Consider the following 21,515-nt stretch of genomic DNA (forward strand, 5'->3'; position numbering starts at 1 on the left):
AAATGCTGACAGGCATGGGGCATGGACCACCTCTCCAGGAAGCCTGTCCCAGGGTTTGAGCACCCTCTTGGTAAAGAAATGCTTCCTCACATCCAGTCTGAACCTCCCCATGTGCAGCTTTGAGCCATTCCCAGGCACCCTGTCCCTGGATCCCAGGGAGAAGAGCTCAGCACCTCCCTCTCCACATCCCCTCCTTGGGAAGCTGCAGAGAGCAACGAGGTTGCCCCTCAGCCTCCCTCTCTCCGAACTAGACAAGCCCAGAGTCCTCAGCTGCTCCTCCCAGGACATGCCTTCCAGCCCTTCACCAGCTTTGCCCTTCTCTGGGGGCATCAGAGTACCTGAACATCCTTCCTGAAATTGTGGGGCCCAGAACTGCGCACAGTGCTCAAGGTGAGGCCACACCAATGCCCAGTACAGCAGGAGACCCTGCTGTATTTCAGTCATCAGACTGAAAGCAGTTTCACTGGAAAATTTGTATCAAATAGGGTCAAGGCTGGGTATTTGGAAGAAGGTCACATTGCTTCTACGTACCTGCAGCTTTTCTACAGATATGAGAGGACTTGGTTGCAGAGAATTACAGAGCCATTTAGGTTGGAAAAGACCTTTAAGAGCATTGAGTCCAACTGCTAACCCAGCACTGCCAAGCCCATCACTAACCCATGGCCCTGAGCACCGCACCCCCAGGGCTGGTGACTCCATCCGCTCCCTGCGCAGCCTGTGCCAGTGAAGCAGCCCTTTCAGTGAAGACACTTTTCCTAATACTCAACCTAAACCTCCTCTGGCACAACTTGAGACTGTTCCCTCTCATCCTGTCACTTGTTGCCTGGGGGAAGAGACTGACCCCGCCTGGCTACAGCTTCCTTTCACGTAGCTGTAGAGAGCGATAAGATCCCCCCTAAGTCTCCTCATTTCTCCAGACTAAACAATCTGAGTTCCCTCAGCTGCTCCTCGTAAGACGTTTTAAAAGATGCTCTTAAAACAAACCACTAAGGGGTAAGTTATATTCTCCATCAAACCATCACTCTCAATCATCTTTGCAAAAACGTGTTCTAGTTCAAGCACGACAGATTGTGTTACAAGAACCTTCCAAGACATTTTTTGGGCTCTACCTGACAGAAGATCAGACATTTATGGGATCAAAATACCTGCATCTATTTAAAGATCCTGAAAATACAGCCACAAAAAATTCAGTCAGTGACTGAATAAAGCTTCTAAGTGATTACCTTTATGTCTTCTTTTACTTCTCTTTCTTCAATATTGGTTGATTCAGTCATTTCTTTCACATCAGGGTCTTTAATTCCATGCATCAACTGAATATGTTTTTCCAACATCAACCGCTTGGTAAAAGTACGTCTTGAATCTGGGCAGTGCCTATATAAACACAAAGCAGACATGCTCAGATTCAACTGTGATGCTTAACAAAAGTCATAGTATTCTGAAGAATACAAATAGGTCTAGTAAATAAATCCAGGCTAGAGTACAATCTATTGAAGATAGTGACAATGTTTTTCCAATCAATTGCACAGGTAAGTATTATAAGAAAGTGAGCAAAATTACAAAATAAAACTGGAAATGATTGAGCAATCTATATTCAGAGCAAATGAGAAATTCTCTGAAGATAATATCCAAAATGGTATAAAGTGTGAGTCAGAATAGAACCTGGCAGCATCCAAGTTTGTTTCTTGGACCTCTATTAGTGTCACCAAACTGTACATTCTATTAGATGTTTCCCAGATTTCAAAGGAAAAGCAAACACCTTCCACGTAGTATCAATGCTAGCTCCAAATGGCAATTCTGCATTCAAACCCAAGTACTTTATCTCCTTGGAACTAGTAATTCCTTCTCAGCTCCCTTTCCAACCTCAAACTAACCAGCAGAACAAGCTTGTCTTTAACAACCTGTGCTTTGTTCTCCCACACAGAACCAGCTGCATCGCTCCTAAACCTCTTATGTGCTTTTGGGAAGTGTATTTCTCCTGAGCTCCAATGTTGTAACATACTGTACAGGTGTCTGGAGGAGGGACGGCCAAGTAAGAACTGCAGGGGAGAAGTCTCTCGCCTAAGGTTTTAACTTTTCAAATGCTGTTTCATTTAACTTTATTTAAAAAAACCAAACCAGAACAAACCCAAACCAAACAGCAAAGAGGCAGTACTGTAGGCATTCTGAAAAAAACCCCCAGAACCACAATAAGCTTTCTGCTCAAAGGGTATGCAAAAACCAGACACTTGCTACTTGTCATATACCAAGAGAAATGGTGTCTAGGCTAGCGAGCTCATGTGCACTGAAGCAGAAATTAAGGGTGCATTAGAAACAACCTGGTGCATGGGTTCTGCCAGGCAGCCAGGGGATATAAAGCACTTTGTTGGAATGCTACGCTATGCATGGCACTCTCAAGTTTCCACACCCCTGAGCCTGTGGGCCTTGTGCTTCCCATAACAAAGCAGAGATCACACTACAGCAGAGAAGGGACACAGAGAATGGCTGCAGCTTGCACCTTCCTTTTCAGAACTTCAAACTCAGTTCCCCAGCATGCAAATACACACAAAACTATAAATGAAGAGATATAACTGAAGGTTTGTATCATATATCTTGTCTGACTGACATGGATTTTTCTATTAAATTATGTATCATCTCTCCAGCCACTTAAACATCACTAAGGATTTTTAGACATTACATATCATTTTACATCCAAGAAAAATACAACAATTATTGGCTTTTGTAGATTAGAAGAGTGCGTTGTACATTTGAGAGACTATTGAAACACCAGGTTCACCACTGTAGAAATATCAGCCATGCAAATTCTCAGCTCAGTGAAGTTTCAGATTTGCTTGCCAAAGCCCCTGAAAGACAGCAGACTTCATGTGCGTGCATTCTCAGTAGCCTGTTATGTTTTATGCATGCAGGACAGCCTGAATAGCTTGGCCTGTATATACATCTAAATACCTGATTCATTTGAATGAATGGGATGCTGGCTTTTATACAGTCAAGAAAATAAATTTAATGTTTTTTGTTGGCTTATACTCTATTTCTCAATAAATAAAAGTAGAACTTACGAGCATGTATAAACCTTCCTAATGCCTTTGTGCTTGATACGATTGTGACGACATAAACTATGGGATGAGCTGAAAGATTTGTCACATTGCCGACACGGATGTTTCTTCATTTGCTTTAAAAAAGAAGAAAAATACATTAATTAAAAAAAGCTCAGTAGAAGTAGTGCATGTGTCGAACCTTTTGATAACAGGAAAGGAAACACCACTTACCAGTGTTTGGTACTGTACCTTCAAGTACACACCGCTCCTACAGCAACACTGCAGAAGTCAGAGGACCTGGACTTCTTTCAAGGCAGTGCGGCCAGCGTGAGTTACACACACACATCTATCACCAGTTGTAAACTGGTGTCACAGACTATGTATGAGGAGAGTTTCTTTCACTAAAGACGCAAGGAAGATCAGTGGATTATTTCTGGATCAGTAAAGGGAGCATGGTGAGAGATTTGCTTTCACTATAAAGTAACCTTTCCCTTCCCACCACCAAACTAAGCCTGCAGCTGCTGACTGAAAGTGCTAATCAGGCATGTACAGGGATGGGTGAAGAGCATGTAATAATGATCAAAGCAAAACATTATGGACACATTAAGAGGGCTCACGAAAGTAATGAAGAAATGGTCCAATGCCAACTTGAGGGATGTCTGTTTGGGGAATTCTGTGGGTTTTACATTAGTTTGTTAAGTGGAAGAAGAAAGAAAAGGAAGGAAGCTGAAAAGGATGGTGTGGTCTCCACCTATGTCATTCCAGCTGAACATGGCCACAGGAGCTATAGAATATGACAAAATAACATCTCTGAAACTGCAGATTATACAGGCCCCAAGAATGAATTACATGGTCCTGTCCCTTGAATTCCATCAGTCACGGAACTCAGTTCAAAGAGCAACTGGAGTAGCTCTAGAAAGGAAATGGAAATATTTCCAATCAGATTTTCTGCTTCCTTTCACAGGTAACAAGATTGTTCATTGCTGTAGGTTTTGCTGTTTTGGCAGCAACAAGGAAATCGAAACAACATCTTGGAGATTAAATCCAAACACTGATCAAACAAATCTAACTGAAGACTTCTCCAGATTATTTTTCAGTTTACTTTTCAACAATCCAGTCAGGGCCAGGATCCCACACTTATCATTCAGTATGATTCCTGCCAGATTCAAGGTGCCCTGGGTCTGAAGAAGAAATGGACTTTATTGGAACCTTCCAAAAGGAATTCAGATTGTGTGGACCCAGATTTCAAGTGTTCCAGTCTGAGGGATGGCTCATGCCTGCTAGTCAGGCGAAAGTGAAGCAACAGACAGTCTCATACCGTCAGTCAAGTATCTAGAAGAAAAATCATGTTCCTTGGATTGACTTTTCCTGGTCTAGCACTGATCATAGTTTACCTTCACAGTGTCAATACCGTTCTCTTTGCTGCATTTATTGGGAAACTGAAAAAAACTAATGAAAATTTTATTCTACTATTCCAACCGAGGCCACTGAGTAAAAGACCTGGAATCAATGGTTGAACCTGGACCCTTCCTGACTACTCTGGAGAATCCACCCAAGATCTGTCCCTATTTTCCAAAGCACTCAATAGCAAAAGTTTTCTTCACAGAGTAATGGGGAGAGTTTAGCTCTTTTATTCTTTGCTTCTGTGGAAGTCACAAACTCCTAAACAATGCAGATACACAATAATCCACATGGACATTTTAGTATGACATGAGTAATTCTCTGGTGCCCAATATTAATTAGTAACAACAATAACAATACTAATACTAAAAAAGAATTCTCAATTCTAAATACTAACAGGCTCAAGCCATTCAGAAATGCTTAAGGAACTGGAAAACATCCATCTTATATTTGTGCTCTGAGTGCCAAACTTTATGCTGATGTTCATATTCTCCCTAACGGCTACCTTGCTAAGGAACAGCCACAGACAAGGCAGTGGAGGTCTGCAGACGTGATGTCATTATTGAAAATTATCATTTATTGCAAAGTTTGGAGTGAATGGTAGAAAGCTTGTACACAGGAAAAAGTGATGTCTGGAACAGCTAATGGAGTAAGAGCTGTTACAGTGAGATGAGAGACCTTTTGCTATCAAGACCAAAATCACATGGAGCGTGGGGGGAAGGAAAGACAAGCAGTTCTGAAAGGTTGTTCATGCAAATGTGAAGCAGCCCATTAGGAAACATGATCTGGTGATTTTATTGGGGCTAGTCAACATAATGCTGTTAGAGGCACAGTGCTGCTCAACCTAGACTTCCTTTTCTACATTTAAAGGCCAATTAAAATAAAAGAAAATCAACATATTTTGCTCTTAAATTGTGAAAGGTGAAAACCTGACAGTGTGCACACACAGTGCATATACTCATTAATGCTAATGCATTAATCAATACATTTTGCAGTATGGTTTTCTTATATGCTTATGGATGCAATGTTCCGGGAAGGATTTGTAAAATGAAATGTGAAGTCATACTGGTGCTTCTATCAAGAAACAGCCCTGCACCATGCTGTACAAACATACAAGCTCAACCAAGGCAGCCCATGTATCTTTGCCGAGGCCACTGCACAGCGTAGCTGTACCAAGCATGTAGTCAGAAAAGCCGCAGGACTGTGCTCAGTAGGACCCAGTCCCTGTCAGAGCACCAGCTGCACTACCTGGGGTAACCATTGATGACAACACACTCACTGTAAAATTCACTGGGAAGATTCTGGATAGAGACCCAAATAGCATTTTGGATGCATTAGCTTCTGCAATGGCAGCCAAATCCCAAAGAACTAAAAAATTAGTTCTGTAATTAGGTGCAGCATGACCTGTTGTACAGCATCTTGTCTCTACGGGAGTGAAGAGGATGTTCAATTAGATGCCCAGCAAGTCAGAATTGGTAGAGCAACTCCTGCTTAGAAAACATCTGTCCTTTCACAGAAACGCACTTACACGCAAGTTCTAGGAAGCTCAGCATATGTCTGCCTGGCTTGGTGCACACATACACAATCCAGTTTCAAGCCAGGAGTCATACAGACTTGTTAGAACCACCCTTTGTCTGGGCTAATAACTTTAAAAAACAAAACAAAACTAAACCTAAAATACCCAGCCCAGCACTTTTAAGATCAGGCAGAGTCACACCAAGGTGGCTACTAGTTTTCCTACCCTACCGCTGGCTCACCTTCAACCAGCTCAGGAAGAAACAGAAAATGTGAATCTGTCTGTCTGTGCTGACATTTCCCAATAAGGTCTGGAAACTCATGTCCAAAGAGGATGCACACTGCAGTACCTCTCCTGTGAATACCTCTGAGTAATCCAGCCTAAGATCAGCTGAGAAGGGTTACAGGCTCCAAACATTTACTCTGATCCTGCAAAAGCAGCAATGAGAAGTTTGAAACTAAATATCTTCAAATACCTTACATGACAAAGGACTTTGTGAACAGCTCAATAAATGCTTAATTGAAGTTTTTAATAAATATTTGGCATAGATAATTTTAGAGCATTTAACTCACACCTATAATTCTTAAGAAAAACAGACTATACATTAATTCCATTATTTATTAGACCTATATCACATACTTGGTTATCTTATGCTCATTTCTAGTCTCTACAATAAAACATATCCATAAAAGTTTAGGTTTTGAATATAGTCCATTTGCAAGTTAACAGGTACTGAAAATTTCAAGATGTCTGGAAGGAACATAGCAACTAGTCTTTATCACCCATTTCTGAAAGACATGGAATTGTATTTCTATCCATTTTAATATATATCATGCCTCTGGTGTGATTTGAGGAACTGCTTGAATAGGGATAAGAAATAGCATGTAAATCTAAGCAGAGGAACAGACCTTTAGGCCAGTACTTCAGTGCAAAAATTATCAAATATTTCGCAGTAAGTGCTGCTCTTGAAGTAACATTGCACATTCTTACTAAACATCAGAAAGATGTATATTTAAAGCTAATACTTAGAAAGCATTATCGATGTGTTACTAACCTTATTTTACATGTCTTCTGCCATTTTGCTGCAGATGTGATCAGACTGGATATCATTGTCTAGTCCACTTTGAAGTGACAGCTTCATAGGGAGGTTGTGTTGTTTTGTTTTTAAGGGTTGCATCAATGCAAAATGCGTCTGGCCTTAAAACTTACTTCTTTTTGCTGGTAAAAGCACTGATGAGTCAATATTTGGACTAACACGCAAAAGAGAGTGGGCCAACAATTTACATGCTGCTAGAGAGACTGATTTTGACAAAAAATTAGACTATGATTGTATGAGTGTTGCAGGATCAGAAAGAAGTATTCAGTGCATCTGCATGCCACAGGGACTGTAAGACAATTTACCATGTTTCTTTATAGACACTACCTAGCAGAGGTGTCAGGAATATACCTGCTAGGCTTGAAACTATAGCAATTAACAGCTCCTCAGTGACTTCAATGGACAGAAATGCAAAAGTGGTCTTTTAAAGCAAGTGGAGTAATCAAGTGGAGATCACATGATCTCAGCTGTTTGTCTGCTTTTCATGCCCTCATGCTGTGGAAGGAGAACCAGGTAAAAGAAAATGTAGTTTTGTGAACCATAGCCCTTTGGTTTTGTGTGTTTTGTTCCAAGGAGGCCTGGCCATGCAGCTAAGGAATGTGGAAATAAGTGTCCTGTCAGTCAGGCTTGGGTGCTATTTGCTTGAAGTTGTCACAAGAAAACTACAAATGACACTCAGTAGCCTGGCATTTTGAGCTTTTCCATAAAATATTTATAAACAGAATAAAATAATTTGCACAACAGCTTTAGAGATAAGCACTGTAATTTGAAGGGACAGAGAAACCTCTGGAAATGTGCTATCATTTATTAAAGCATATTAGCATCCTGAAAACTACAGCTTTTCACTCAGGATGATTCTTCTCCACTTAGACAAAATAGGTCAATTACCCCTTCCAGTTCTGCTCTTTTTCTGCAGCACAGCACAGAACATGAGTTTAGTTCCCTGCTTCCCAGCCGAGGAAAGAGTCAGACCGTTTTCACTAGCGCACAGTGCAGGACAGGACTGGATAGCAGAAGGCTGCTGTGTGTCAGCATCAGGCTGGAGCTTGCTCCTGTCTGTCTCAAACACAGCTAAGACGAGTCCAACCGAGGACCAGTTTCACTATCGCTTACCTGCCAGTCTTTTTAATTTCATGTAACTGGAAAAGCTACTGGATGCAGGGAGTACATCAAACTGCCCTTCTGCTGACTTGACAATACAGCATTCCTGTATTTCACTTCCAATCCATTTTAAGTAAGCTATCCCAAATCCAGCTGCTTTAAATACAAAGTACAACTTGTTCAATTCAGTCAACTTGTTGGCTGAACCTACAAGTCTAAGATTAGAGTAATGGCTTGACCCTAGAGTGTGTCTGCCTTTAAAATGAAATGCCATTTGGCAGTCATTGGACCAATAAAACATAGTCCCTGAGTCTAACAGTTAATGAACTTTCAGGAGAGAGAGGAAACTGAGAAGGCACAAAGTTAAAAAAAGAACCTGGATCATACTAGATGACTTGGATGAAACACTGGAACGTCTTTCACTCTTTCCATCTTGAAGAAATTTTTGTACTGGATAAACAAGCCTACAACTAAGTAAGACTGTGGGGATTTTCTCAGTAGAAATATGCAGCAAACGACAAAAACTAAGCAGCCAAAGAGAGAAGAGAAAATAGATACAAGAACAGTGAAGAATAGCAATGGAACTTAAAGGAACTATTTGCAAAAACACAACTGAATTTGGAAAAAAAGAATATTTCAGGTTTAATTCACTTACCTTTCCATGTTCTTTCCTCATGTGGGAGATGTAAACATCTCTCTGAGTGAAGAGTCTATCACACTCCCAACATGTCCAGCCAGGGTTAGCGATTTTTTTAGGCTCTGCTTTCTTTATGGGAGAAGGAGATTTCTTCTCCAACTTTTCTGTTCCGTTGACAGATTTTGTGTCCTCTTTGTTGTGACTGGCTGAGTTCTGATTTGTGGGTTTAGTACTGAGAGGCAGGTTTATCCCCAGGTTTGGTGGCCCCTCAACACTTTTCAAAGTTCCATGCATAGACTACAATAGAAGAGAAAAAAAAAGTACAAAACTAATATAGACGTATACAGTTGTATTGAAAAAATGCAAAGACCCTCTGAACCAAAAGTCTTCACTTACTTCTTTGTCATACTATTATTAGATCACATTCCTAACGTAAAGAAACATAATTATGTAAAGGCAAGGCCTAGCATAAAGAGAAACTAGCCAACAACACTAACAGACATGATCTGTAGCTAAAGAGAAGTTTTCTTCAGTGGCTAGATGTCTTCCCCAAAAAAACCCACACAAGCCCACAAACTTATTAGGTCACGTTTAAATTGCTGTTTAATAGGGAAGAAAAAAGGGCTTAAGAAGTACTTTATGTTAAGTTTTATTTCTCACTTCACTTCCCTAACATACTAGTTCAGCATCCTAATTTCCAACTATATGACTAGAAATTTCTAAGAAGGAAAGTTTTTTACTGAGAAATTTTGACTCGGCACATTGGTAAATAAGAACAGTCAACTCTCGAAAGATCAGGCAACTATGATATATTAATATTTTATGTTGAGGCTGAGTTAAGCCCTGTCTTACTTCATGCTCAGGCTGTAAGCACCCTAACTTAGGGCTACACTACTAACAGTCTTTAGAACTGATGGTGTGCAGGGCTGACAGGGTCGCCAAGACCAGGGGACAGCTCAGAAGTGTCAAGCTGTTCTCAATCACCCTGCAGCTCTTGGGTAGTGATCCTTCCTCACTGACTTATTTCTAGACTTTAAGTAAACAATCAGTACGAAGGGAAGAACTTCACCTCCTCCTTGGAACCCAGCTGGTATGATACTCGAGCCTTCCAAAATGAATGCCTCGTTCAGGAAGACCTGGGCTTCAGCTGTGTGAGTTCCATGTATGAACAAGGACACAACAGGAACGAGTCAGCAGGGTTCTGGGCCACCAAAGATGACTGCAGCCCAGACTTAACATACTGTTGAACATGGATCCACTATCAAGGTCTCTGTCACATCTGAAAGATTTGCCCTTTACAATGACAGTGTTCTAATCATCTCATCTACTGACCTTTATTACAGCCGTCCTGAATGATACCTCTAGCCATCCCAAACATAATTATTTTTCCTACAGGTAACCTCAGAAACAAAAACCCATTCAATATATTCTTGAATCTGAGAATGTAAGAATACAAATCTGATACTCCGGTGTAATACTTCAGTGCCAAGTTCCTTTGTAAGTCTTGCGGCTCCTCTGGGACTACCCACTGGCTGTACAGCCAGTATCAACCTGATCTGTAGAATCTGTTCTTCTATTTAACAGTTGTTAAACAATGTTATTAAAAAGCAAAGCCCACAGGACCAACTGACTGGCTCTAAGAACAAGCTGGTCGTGTACTGAAGGAGGAGGCTGCCTTTAGTATCCCATTGCACCAGGGCATGAAGACAGAAGCACAGGGTAGGGGGCAAGGAGGTTCCTGTACTTTCCAGCAGCTGAGGACTGACCTGGAGATTCCATCCCACCTTAGCTTGTCAGCATGTAAAATATTAGTATCCAACTTTCTAAATGTCTTTTAAATGCATTACTTGATATTTAACTTCTTACTTGAAAATGAACAAAAATCATGAAAGCATAACATCAAGTCAGAGTGATCACAGCATGTATCACCAGCAGAACCAGGAGTGTTACACCTCTAGTCCAGACCTTCACCACCTATTCTCACAGGCTGTTAGCAATTTTTTTGTAGTGAGCCCTCACAGGAAAACCAGACACACATTTTGCCAAGCATTCACATCTGCTGGAATTATTCTAGGTTATTTTTTGTAGCTTTAAATAACCTCCTTCTGATCCTCTTTCTATCCCTTTCTGTTCTATTTCCATCCAGGTCTTCTCTGCCTTGATGGCTAATGTCTGGCCATACCAAACAATTAATTTTTGTGCAGCTGGGCTGAGCTCTGCCCTTGTCTGGCATTCATGCTCTCCCCAGTCTCCTTTTCAGTTTTTATCTATACCCTGTTAATAGGCTTTTTTATTCCCCCTTAACTGAAGTCCAATTTATACTTTTCTGCTGCTGTCCCTACTATTATACACACAGGATAAATGTAAAAGCACTAGCAATTCTGAATAAAAGCAGTAATACTGTTACTGCATGTGTATATTCTAGTCCTCTACTCTTCCCAAAAATGTTTGAATCGTTTCTAGTGAAACATGCTAAAAAAACACTGGTTGAACATACAAATGCGGGCATCACACACTGAAGCCAAAAGAGCCCACATTTTAAATAACTGAGAATAACTTTATAATGAGAGATGCTGAGCAACCCTAACTTGTGTAAGAATAGCGTCAGGCCCTAACTACAGTCAGGTCATGCTCCTAAAATAATTGTTTTCAGGTCTTAAAGAAATACTTACGTACAGATATAACAATACTTTTTCAATAATACCCAAGTCAAGAAAACCTATTTACATAAATGAGACATATAATGCAATATATGGAATTTACCTATTTAGTTAAAACGCAGAAACAATACAAGGAGATCAAAGGAAACAGAAAATAGGACTTTGCATTGCTGCATGACAGGATAATTAAAGACATCTGGCATAAAGGTAAGACAGTTCTTACAGTAAATATGAACTAGTTCAGAAACAAAGAAAATATCCAGTCCTTGAATTTCTGAACATCTTGGGTCAGCCCTTCCCTATATCCTCCTCAAGTTTAAGATTGGCTTTAAGACCAACTGTTTTCTCAAGACTTGCGATCTTGTTTTCAACATAACTTCAGAGACTTCTGAGGTTACAAGTGCCACAGCTGAGACTGAAATGCAGAATGATCATTTTAGTAGGCAAGACAGATATCTTCTGTATACAAATTTTACAAAGCCTTATGCGTCACTGCAAGGGAAACCCACTGAACTAAGTGCTACCATTCTGGATTGTAATACTTGGCAATGGTGTAAATAACTTCAACTGTTACCAGGACCAGATGTTAATAAGGCATAAGAAATTCAGCACTGCTAACAGATTTGGTATATATAAAACAAAGTAACAAAGTGTATCTAAAATACACAGGTAGCAAATTATAGCCAGGAGGCTGTCAATTCTTAAAAAGCATGATTTGCAAGGATGACAGTAAAACTTCTTCAGTTACAATGTTATTTATGAGAAAATCCACTTCATGTATTTTTCAAAGCATGCATGTGTACATGTTCATATGTAAACACACACACAAATAACCTCTACATCTATTCAAGAAACATGCTGGTTCCTACCAGTGAATTCTGAATATCAAAGGTTAGATTTTATAATGTACTCAGCATTCTCAGCTCCTAACAACTGGAATAATACTTAGAATACTGCAAATAAGGCTCAGACCTTAACAGGATCAGACTTACTTCACTATACCCATTATTATTATGATAAAATGATGTATTGAATGCAATGCACCAAGATATTCCTAGTGTGCCAAAATCAACATTTGCATAGAAATCTGAGTTAGTGGTATCTGAGTTAGTGTATATCACAGATACGCTGAAGACCATAGGAAATCATACATGTAACATTTGAGAACATTATTCATGGACTACTCTCTTGCAATTATTAACATCTCTCAGCAGTCTTCTTGCTATTCTGTGCCTTTTAACAGTATTTTCTCACAGCATATATTGCATGACAAATGGTATCTATGAACGAAACAAGAGAAGATGCCTACACACCTTGATATGATCCATCATAAGCTGTTTCTGTGCATATAGAAGAGAACAGTCTGGACACTTGAAAACAGACACCTTCTGGTTTTCAATGTGCTGATCAAAGTGGCGATAGAGCAAAGGTTGTAGAGTAAACACAGTGTCACACATAGAGCATTTATATATTATTCTAAAAACAGAAGTACAATAAACAATGTCAGTCATGTTGATGATCTATTTGCAAGAATCATGATGTTAACTTTTTTTCTCAGCAGAGGTAAGATCTGACATGTTTAAGTAATCATTTCGCACTGTCTGAAAAAAGTTAAAATTAAACTAATTCAAAACATACTCCAATTTCAAAATACAGGAGCAGTAAAAAACCCAGAAAAATAGAAAAAAAGAATCATTAAAAAAGTGCAAACAAGAAGCCAGAAAACAACAGCGCATTCCAGTTACATATATAATACCAACATCTGCTTAGGATCCTCTGAAAGTTAAATGTCTTCAGTTTCTGAACTCACATTATAACTAAAGGACAATATACCTGTTTCAGGTTGCAAAGACAGTACATATTTTAAGGGAGTGACTGATTTGATCATAATTGGTAATTATTTTTGGCAGGGTATATGGCTTTGCACCTCCTGAATGCCAAGCCTAGACTCTGTTAATGTTCTGAAGCTGAAACTTCACAGGATGGTGTTTCCTGTTTTGCAATTACAAGCCTTTTAAGAATCCACTGAAGCCATGTCGAGACACCACCAAAACCACAGCTTCCTCTCTCGGACCATATACGACTTTTTAAATTAGCTACCTAGATCTCCCATTCTACAATATTCTAATCTAAATGCTAATAAAAGCTATTTATGTTTTAGTAGCTGTGTAACTGGTGAAGGAATGCATCTATTAGTATAATTTCAAAAGTGCTTTAGAAATAGATATACTAATTAACAGAGAACTAGGTAAGTACTGGACACTAGGAAGTATAGTCCCTGAAAATGAGCATGATAGTTAAAAAATTGTGTATCACAAAATCCTAAGACCATAATTAAATGATCTGAAAATGGCTGTGTTTTTAGCAAATCCTTCTCAAGCGTCTGTCCAACAGACAAAACACACAGGGGAAACTGGAAACATAATCCTTTGATCTAAATCCTGCAGCAACTACTACATGACAATAGTTTGAAGTTGTTTCATTTTGCAGATGATTTTATAATGAAAAGTGTAGTTTAAATTCTGGTTTTAGGTAATTATTTATTTGATAGTTTGCTTGTTGTTTTTGCCCATCTGCATGTTTGAATGTCTTAAGAATGACTTCCCTGGCAACTAAAGGTGAGTAACAAGATTAGCATTCCAACTGCAACCCTTTAGTATATCTGTTTATAAATAGTAAATAATTCTAGTTTTTCAGAAACATTACACTTCTTTCTAACTTGAAAAATGAATGAAAGGAAATGACACGTGAGAGAAAAGTGACAAGGAAATCTGCCATAGATCATTGGATGAGAGAAATCTACTCCGTTAGCCGCACTTCAGAAAAAAGTTCAGCTAAAATAAAATAAACCCAACAACAGGTGCTCAGCACAATGGCAGGCGCTTCCTCTGCAAAAGCAGTCTGCCTAATCCCATCAGCTACAGGTTGATCTCTGTCCTTAAGGACTTTCCATTACAAAAACCCAGCCAACAAGCCCTGCTTGCTAGAATGCTGAATTTTCTCATTATCCACATAAATGTTCAAAGTCCCTTCCATATTCCTCTAAGTAATTACCATCAACGGTACATTGTTCAAGAGCTCTAAAGATCACTCTGCACTGTGTTTTGAGATGACAAGAACAGGGACATTGCTTCAATGCCCAAGCCTTCAATGAGTTCAAGTATTTGAAATAATGAAAAACAGTGCACTTAATCAGATAAACTGTGAAAGAATATTTTTCTGGTATATCAAGTAGTCCCAGTTTCTCACATACGTTCAGATAAACCTATTTGTGCGGCATCCTCTGACAACCCTTGTACTATTGCGGTGCTTTCTATGGTGAGCCCTCTGCATGGGATGACATACTCTGCATAGGCAGAGTGGAATGCATCTGCTAGCTTCACCTAGTGAGCATGGAGTCCTTCGAAAGGGAAGACCCCTCCCCGTGCTCTGTCCCCCCCATTACTTCTATAAAAGCTTTTTAAACATTATTTACAACAAGTATTTTAGTTTGTCACATTATTACTCATCTATACCCCTTCAGAATCCTAATTTCTTGGGTAATTCCTGTACGAGAGATGTTAAAGAGCTTGCCAGAAATAGGAAAAGCTTCTTGATAATTGGTAAGAAAGAAATCCCAGATTCCTAAAATGCAGTTTCGCCTCATGTACCTCACATCAATATAAAACCCATATTATCTTACTAATAGTTTTAACTGAGATTGTAAGAGATAACTTCTGGGGAAAAACCACCCATGGATCACCACCCCAGCAAGCCAGCTGAACTGCACACAGACAGAAACGGAAAGTATGTGCACTGTGCCAGGCACGGTGCTATTACAGGCACACTCTGTGGGATGCACTGCTTAAGCTTTAAGGGTACAAAGAGCCAAAGGATTCATTGTGCAAGGGTTCATTTCCCTCGTCCACAGCACCCAGGGCTACTGACCATCTAAGCATGCTCCAATGCCTTGGTCCCATCTCAGCAGAGCAGCTAGAGATAATCTGAAGCAGTGATTTTGCTGTCAGCCCTCTGCACTCCAGCCAGGAAGAAAAACAGCTTCCTCAGAGAAGTACTTGCTGCAGTTCTGCAGTGAATCTGCTTGTAATGCCACAAGCCAGAGAGCTGGTACTAACCATGCACATTCCCTAATCCTGAGGCTCCAAGTTTTTTTCCTTCTGTCCCTTACATCCTGCCTCTTATAACCCTGTCTTACATCTCCATCAGCAACTTCATCCAAAAGTCATGAAGCATCAGGCCTGATTACTAAGCAGGCAAGACAAGCTGAGGCACAAGATTGTATCACAGCCTTAGCCCTGGCAGGGTAATTTTCGCCCTTCAGGTTTATTGCTCACATACCACAGCTAACATCCAGAATCCCAGTGTTTTGCTGCCTGTTGCCGAGCGAGCAGTTGATCCCATGGCTAGGTGCTAGAGAGACAGGAGTAAAGTTACATTGTTCCAGATTAGCAAGATGTAAATAAAGACTGGCAGAATTAAAAATAATTCTCTGATTATTTCATGATGTACACTTTCTATTAGAGTCATATCTTGCAAATAAAATTAAAATGAGAAATTAGAAAACCTGCCTTTATCATCTGTGGTGGAACTAGACAGTGATCTCAGCTGGAATGATTTCAGGTCTGTGGTATATATATTAATTATTGCAGGGTTACATAATTTAACCAAATAAATTATGATCTACTATATGCTTCAGATTATTACTGTATCTAAAGTAAGGAACAAAAAGACCATGGAATCACTGAGGTTGGACAGGAGGTCTTGAAGTCATCTAGTCCAGCCCTGGCTCAAGCAGGGCCAGCCAGAGCAGGCTGCCCAGGATCACATCCAGCTGGGTTTTGAAATGTCTCCACAGACTCGAGACTCCATGGACTCTGGGCAACCTGTTCCACCACCCTCATGGTAAAAAAGTGACTTGTGTTCAGGTAGAAATTCATGTGTTTCAGTTTGTGCCCATTGCCTCTTCTCCTGTCTCTGGGCACCACAAAGAAGAGTCTGGCTCGCTCTTCTTCATGCCTTCCCATATGATATTGATACACATGGATAAGGTCCTCCTAACCCCTCTCCTCTCCAGGCTGAACAGTCTGATCTCTCTCAGCCTCTCTCCACATGAGAGATGCTCCAGTCCCTTATTCATTTTGGTGCCCCTTTGCTGGACTGGCTACACTATGTCTCTCTTACACTGAGGACCCGGCTCTGGGTGCAGTAGTGCAGTGCTGCCCCAGCAGCACCGAGTGGAGGGGATCATCTCCCTCCACCAGCTGGCAATGCTCTTCACAAGCCCTTAATGACCACATTCCCAGGTAATGTGGCACCCATGAGCACTGATGGGAGAAACTGAATCTGCTACAAAAAAATCTGACATCTTTCTGAATTTATCACATATATGAATTGTATCTCTCTAAGAAGAGCTGAATGTATGTGTTTTCTGTGTAAGCTAAGACTTCAGAAGCACAAGAACTATCTAGTGGACACCCAGATTTCAGACAGGTGTCTGAGAAAAGACTGCACTCTGTTAAATTCATACCAACATATGTAATAGTATGAATTGTGACTATACACACTTAGGATTATTTCTTTCAGTCACAGCAAAAGCATGATTTTCAATCCTAAACACATGCAACTGAGTATGCTGGTTTGTTTTTTTACCTAAAGTAGTCAGTATTTAACATGTAACAACTCAGAACCCTGTCTGCAGCTTAAAGGCAGCTGTTCTTAGTCAGGATGTAATTTACAACCACCTTGATTCAACAGTACACTTGCATCAGGCAGGCAGTTCACTGCAACCCCACTGCCAGGGTGGCTGCTCTTGCCCCACACCACACACCAAAACAGGCATGGTACGCACACGCACTTTTTCATTTTTCAAAAATCCAGTTAAATTCATGTATTATTTTAGAATAAATACAGATGTTATCTCACAGGAAAATACTTCCACATCACAAAAAAGACGTTCAGTGTTTTGAAAACTTCTGCACGAGAGCATGGTACTTCTCCTTCCCATAAATTTTTTCTCTAAAAAAATGATATGTGTGGGATTATATACTTTGTACCAATAGTACAGTATATATCCATCATCCATCTGGATAAACAAGATTTTCTCCAGTATCCAAAAAGAGATCAGCCACGAAAAAGATCTTAGTGCCATTCCTATGAAGCTACACTGTTCACTGAAGAAAGAAAATCACACGTAAGCTTTGGTTTCCCACAAAAACTATGTAGCATCTTAGGTATGCTACAGGAGAGAGCTTCACAAAGTTGCAAGACAAGACAGCCATCCATTTCCTGGTATTAACACAATCTAATTTCATGCCACTGAGAATCACTGCAAATAAACTTCATTTTTCATACACCAATTAGTTTACTGTATCTGTTCTGAAACAACCATTTGTAATGCAATTGTAAATTACAAGTAAATGCCAGAGGCACACAGCCATTTACCCAGTGAGCCCAATTCCTGTGAACAAAACAGCGTGAACTAGTGAAGAGTACGCTCAGGACTGGACCAGCCTCAGCCTGCTTACAGGGCAGAGGTAACAAATTTTCCCCAGCCACCTCATCACCTGGGGCTGGGTTTTGGCTACACCTCTGTGACACCCAGAGGAACACCAAGAAGCCAGGCTCCGCAGCCAAGCTCAACAACATCTGCCTACCAGGTGAGGTGTAAAATGCACATTCAAGGGTCAGACACCTTTTATACACTCAATGAAATCTCAAAAGCTTCACATTTCCACAACACAGAAGGCTACTGTACCCTTCCTTTCATTAGCTTTATAATTTTTACTTCCAAAAGAACAAAAATTTAACTGAGCTTATGTAGTCATAAGCTTTATGACTTTGTATTATTATTAAATACTCCTTACATTCCTTCTTTCCAATCATGGATTTGTTAAAACTTTCAAAATGTATGCCAGTCATATGCAATGTAGATGCTAGGCAATATGATACAGATAAACCACCAGCAGCAGACTGGTCAAATGTGAATGTATTTCCTCAAATACAACAGTGCTTGCCAGCTCTGTTCAGCACTGGTCCGGCCTCACTTGGACCACTGTGTCCACTTCTGGTCCCCACAACTCAAGAAAGACATGGACAGACTGAAGAGGGTCCAAAGGAGGGCCACAGAGATGATCAAGAGGCTGGAGAACCTGTCCTGCGAGGAAAGACTGAAGGAATTGGGTCTCCTCTCCCTGGAGAAGGCTCTGGGGGACCTCTTCACAGTGTTCCAGTACTTAAAGGGCGGCTGGCTACAAAGAGGACAGAGGGTGTCGCTTCACAAGGAGCCACATGGAGAAGACAAGGGGCAACAGTTACAAGTTGCACGAGGAGAGGTTTCATCCTGATACAAGAAAGAAACTTTCTACAGTGAGAACAATCATTTACTGGACCAACTTCCCCAGGGTTGTGATGGAGTCTCCATCACTGGAGGCTTTCAAGAGGCTGTTGAACAGCGTGCTGGATAATCTCACCTCAGCTCCCTTTCCCACGAAAGGCTGGACCTGATGGTCTTTCGAGGTCCCTTCCAAATATACACAGATATCCAAATATACCACAGCAGATAAAACACAATTTCAGCAACATGACAAACACAGGATGTCAACTTTGGTCAAGGTATGTGAGAGAGATCCTTAGAAACCAACTAATTTAAACAAGAACACTTGCTTTTAAAATTGCTACCAAGTAGTATAAACACATCTGAGGAAAAGCAGAGGTCCTGATAGTCTGAAATAGACCTTATTAAATGGTGAAACAGCAGTCAACGTGAGCATCATGAGTGTTGGTGGCAACACCATACTGCCTACAGACGCTTGTGAAATGGAAGCAAAGAACTCCAAACACTGCAATGACTGGAAAAATCCTACTAGTCACTCTGCATGCATTTAAGATAACATCTTGATTAAAACTGGAAAATTTAAAGAAAATACCACTTCTTACAAGGAACATTCAACTATGGGTTCTGTGATTTATGACACATCCACAGTACTTCACAAAATTTTATCTTAGTCTTTTTATAACCGAAATGAATTCATAAAAAATACAATTATAAGCACATCTATATGGAAAGAAAACTAACGTAAAATACTTAACCCACCAAGATGATTAGAAACAGTTCAGCAGATCCAAGCACAATTCAAGAAAACATTCTGCAGTTTTTGTATGTGAAGTATCTTACATAAATAGCGATCTTAATCTTTCAGTTTTCTCTAATGAAAATAAGGGGAATCTGAAGAAAGTTTTCCATTAAATGTTGGTATTTCAAACCCTCTCACTGAAGATACCATCCTGAATTAAAACAAGGTATCAGACACAGTAGGTTTGTTGCCATTTTGTTTTAATGTAAGTTTAAATACTCTAAAGCATAAAGCTCCTGTTACTATGTCAAAAGAAACAGCGATAAATCAAATTCTTCTGAAATCTGGTTACTACATTAGGTGGTACCTTGTTTCTCTCACCTGCCTTCTATTTCCTTGAGTCTGAAACTTGTTAGAACGGAATAGTGTACTCTGTGCCCTCCAAAGAAACAACATGGAGTTAAATACTTGAATATTTACTCTCAGTACAGCACTCATACCAACAAAGGAGAATGGCAACAGAAGAAAGGTCTGCAGTGAGAAGGCATCACGCTAAGACTGATATGATTCGAAGCCTGATCTTCACATGCATCTGCACCTGCAGCTCCCACTGCCTTCAACAGAGGCCTTTAATGTCCAATGTCTTTAAAACAAAACCTCCAACACTGAATTCCTAACTGTGCCCTGTGTCACCATCTTCAGTAAACCACCATATTTCTGCACAACTCTTTTAGCTACACATAACGGAATCAGTTCTGCTTTGATCTAGAAAAAAAAGATTACGTATCAGGAAAAAAAAGCTTATATAAACAGCTCTACAAATACATCTATTTTGATTTGGAGATGCAAGGCTGGAAAAGCTTTAAAGGCTGGCACCTCTCACTAACACCCTAGAACTGCTCTCAGAACATGGAGATGTGACCATCTTAGGGAAGCAAAAACATAGCTTACCACTCCCAAAACCTATGGCTTTCATGAAGGAAAAGGTCTAGCAGACAGCAAGAAAACAGATCCTGCAGGAAAACTACCACCTGACGAGCAAGCAGCTGCCTGACTGGAAGAACAGGGTACCACAGGCAGCTGTAGCCCAAAAGAATCACCCGAGGTCAGCCCAGAGAAGACAAGTGTCATTTCTAAAACCATCTCTCACAGGTACACACCCTGACCCCTGTGAACTGATGGCACTGGAAGAACCACTTTTTCTGAATTCACCCAGATGAGACTCTGTGAGCATGTCATAGAAAAAAAATAAAATCACTTTTTCCCACCTTTTCAACCAAATGTTATGAAAATCACTGCACAAATGCTCGTAAGTCTTAGCAGTTCTTTTTGGAATCCCATTATCTTAATTCACAGTGAGCTGATTAAAAAATAAGAACAAACAACACGCTAGCTGCCTGTCTGTATATTTTTTGTAATTACTGCATTACTCTCTTGCAGTGCACAGTGTTTAAAGAACTGCTATCACTATGTCCATGGAAATTTAACCCCGGCCAAATAAACTGCCAGCTAAAAACTCATGAAAACATTACACAAACTCCACGTTACCAACATGAGAACAAACTGTTGGTTGTACAGCATGTGACTTTCAAGATTACAAGCACAAGACAGAATGCAATTTCACAAGTTATTAAAATGCAGGCAAGAGCAGTAGAAGATTAATTTTGCTTACTTTGGTTCGCCTATCTTGATACCCGGGTGTTGTGTATAGGCATGGGAGTGTGTGCTGGGAGCAGATTTAAATGCCATGGGACAGATAGGACACTTGTAAAAGACTTCACAGTGACAACCTTGAATATGAGACTTGAGTGCCGCCACATCAGAGTATACAACATTGCAATGCACGCAGCTGCAAAAAGAGCGGAAAAGAGTCAGTTCAGCCTAGCCCAAAGCAGTACTGAACGAAATGGAATCAACACTGATTTTCGAGCAAGTGGAAGAGATAAACATGTATATACAACTGGATAAAACTAAGTCATTCCGTCAATTTAAACAACCCA

General features: G+C 40.2%; 1 protein-coding gene across 4 annotated transcripts in view; it reads right to left on the reverse strand.

The window, feature by feature from the left end:
- The window catches only part of ZNF532 (zinc finger protein 532), a 49,404-nt gene that overhangs the window by 3,367 nt on the left and 24,522 nt on the right, over positions 1–21,515 (reverse strand). For all 4 annotated transcript variants that reach the window (XM_037372391.1, XM_037372388.1, XM_037372389.1 and 1 more), the window contains 5 exons: positions 21,188–21,364; positions 12,757–12,919; positions 8,802–9,080; positions 3,054–3,166; positions 1,224–1,371 (listed from right to left, as the gene is read on the reverse strand). In XM_037372391.1, the coding sequence (XP_037228288.1) occupies positions 1,224–1,371; positions 3,054–3,166; positions 8,802–9,080; positions 12,757–12,919; positions 21,188–21,364 (880 nt within the window). The remainder of the gene's footprint in view (positions 1–1,223; positions 1,372–3,053; positions 3,167–8,801; positions 9,081–12,756; positions 12,920–21,187; positions 21,365–21,515) is intronic.

This window comes from Falco rusticolus, chromosome W (genome assembly GCF_015220075.1).
Source record: "Falco rusticolus isolate bFalRus1 chromosome W, bFalRus1.pri, whole genome shotgun sequence".
Lineage (NCBI taxonomy): Eukaryota > Metazoa > Chordata > Aves > Falconiformes > Falconidae > Falco > Falco rusticolus.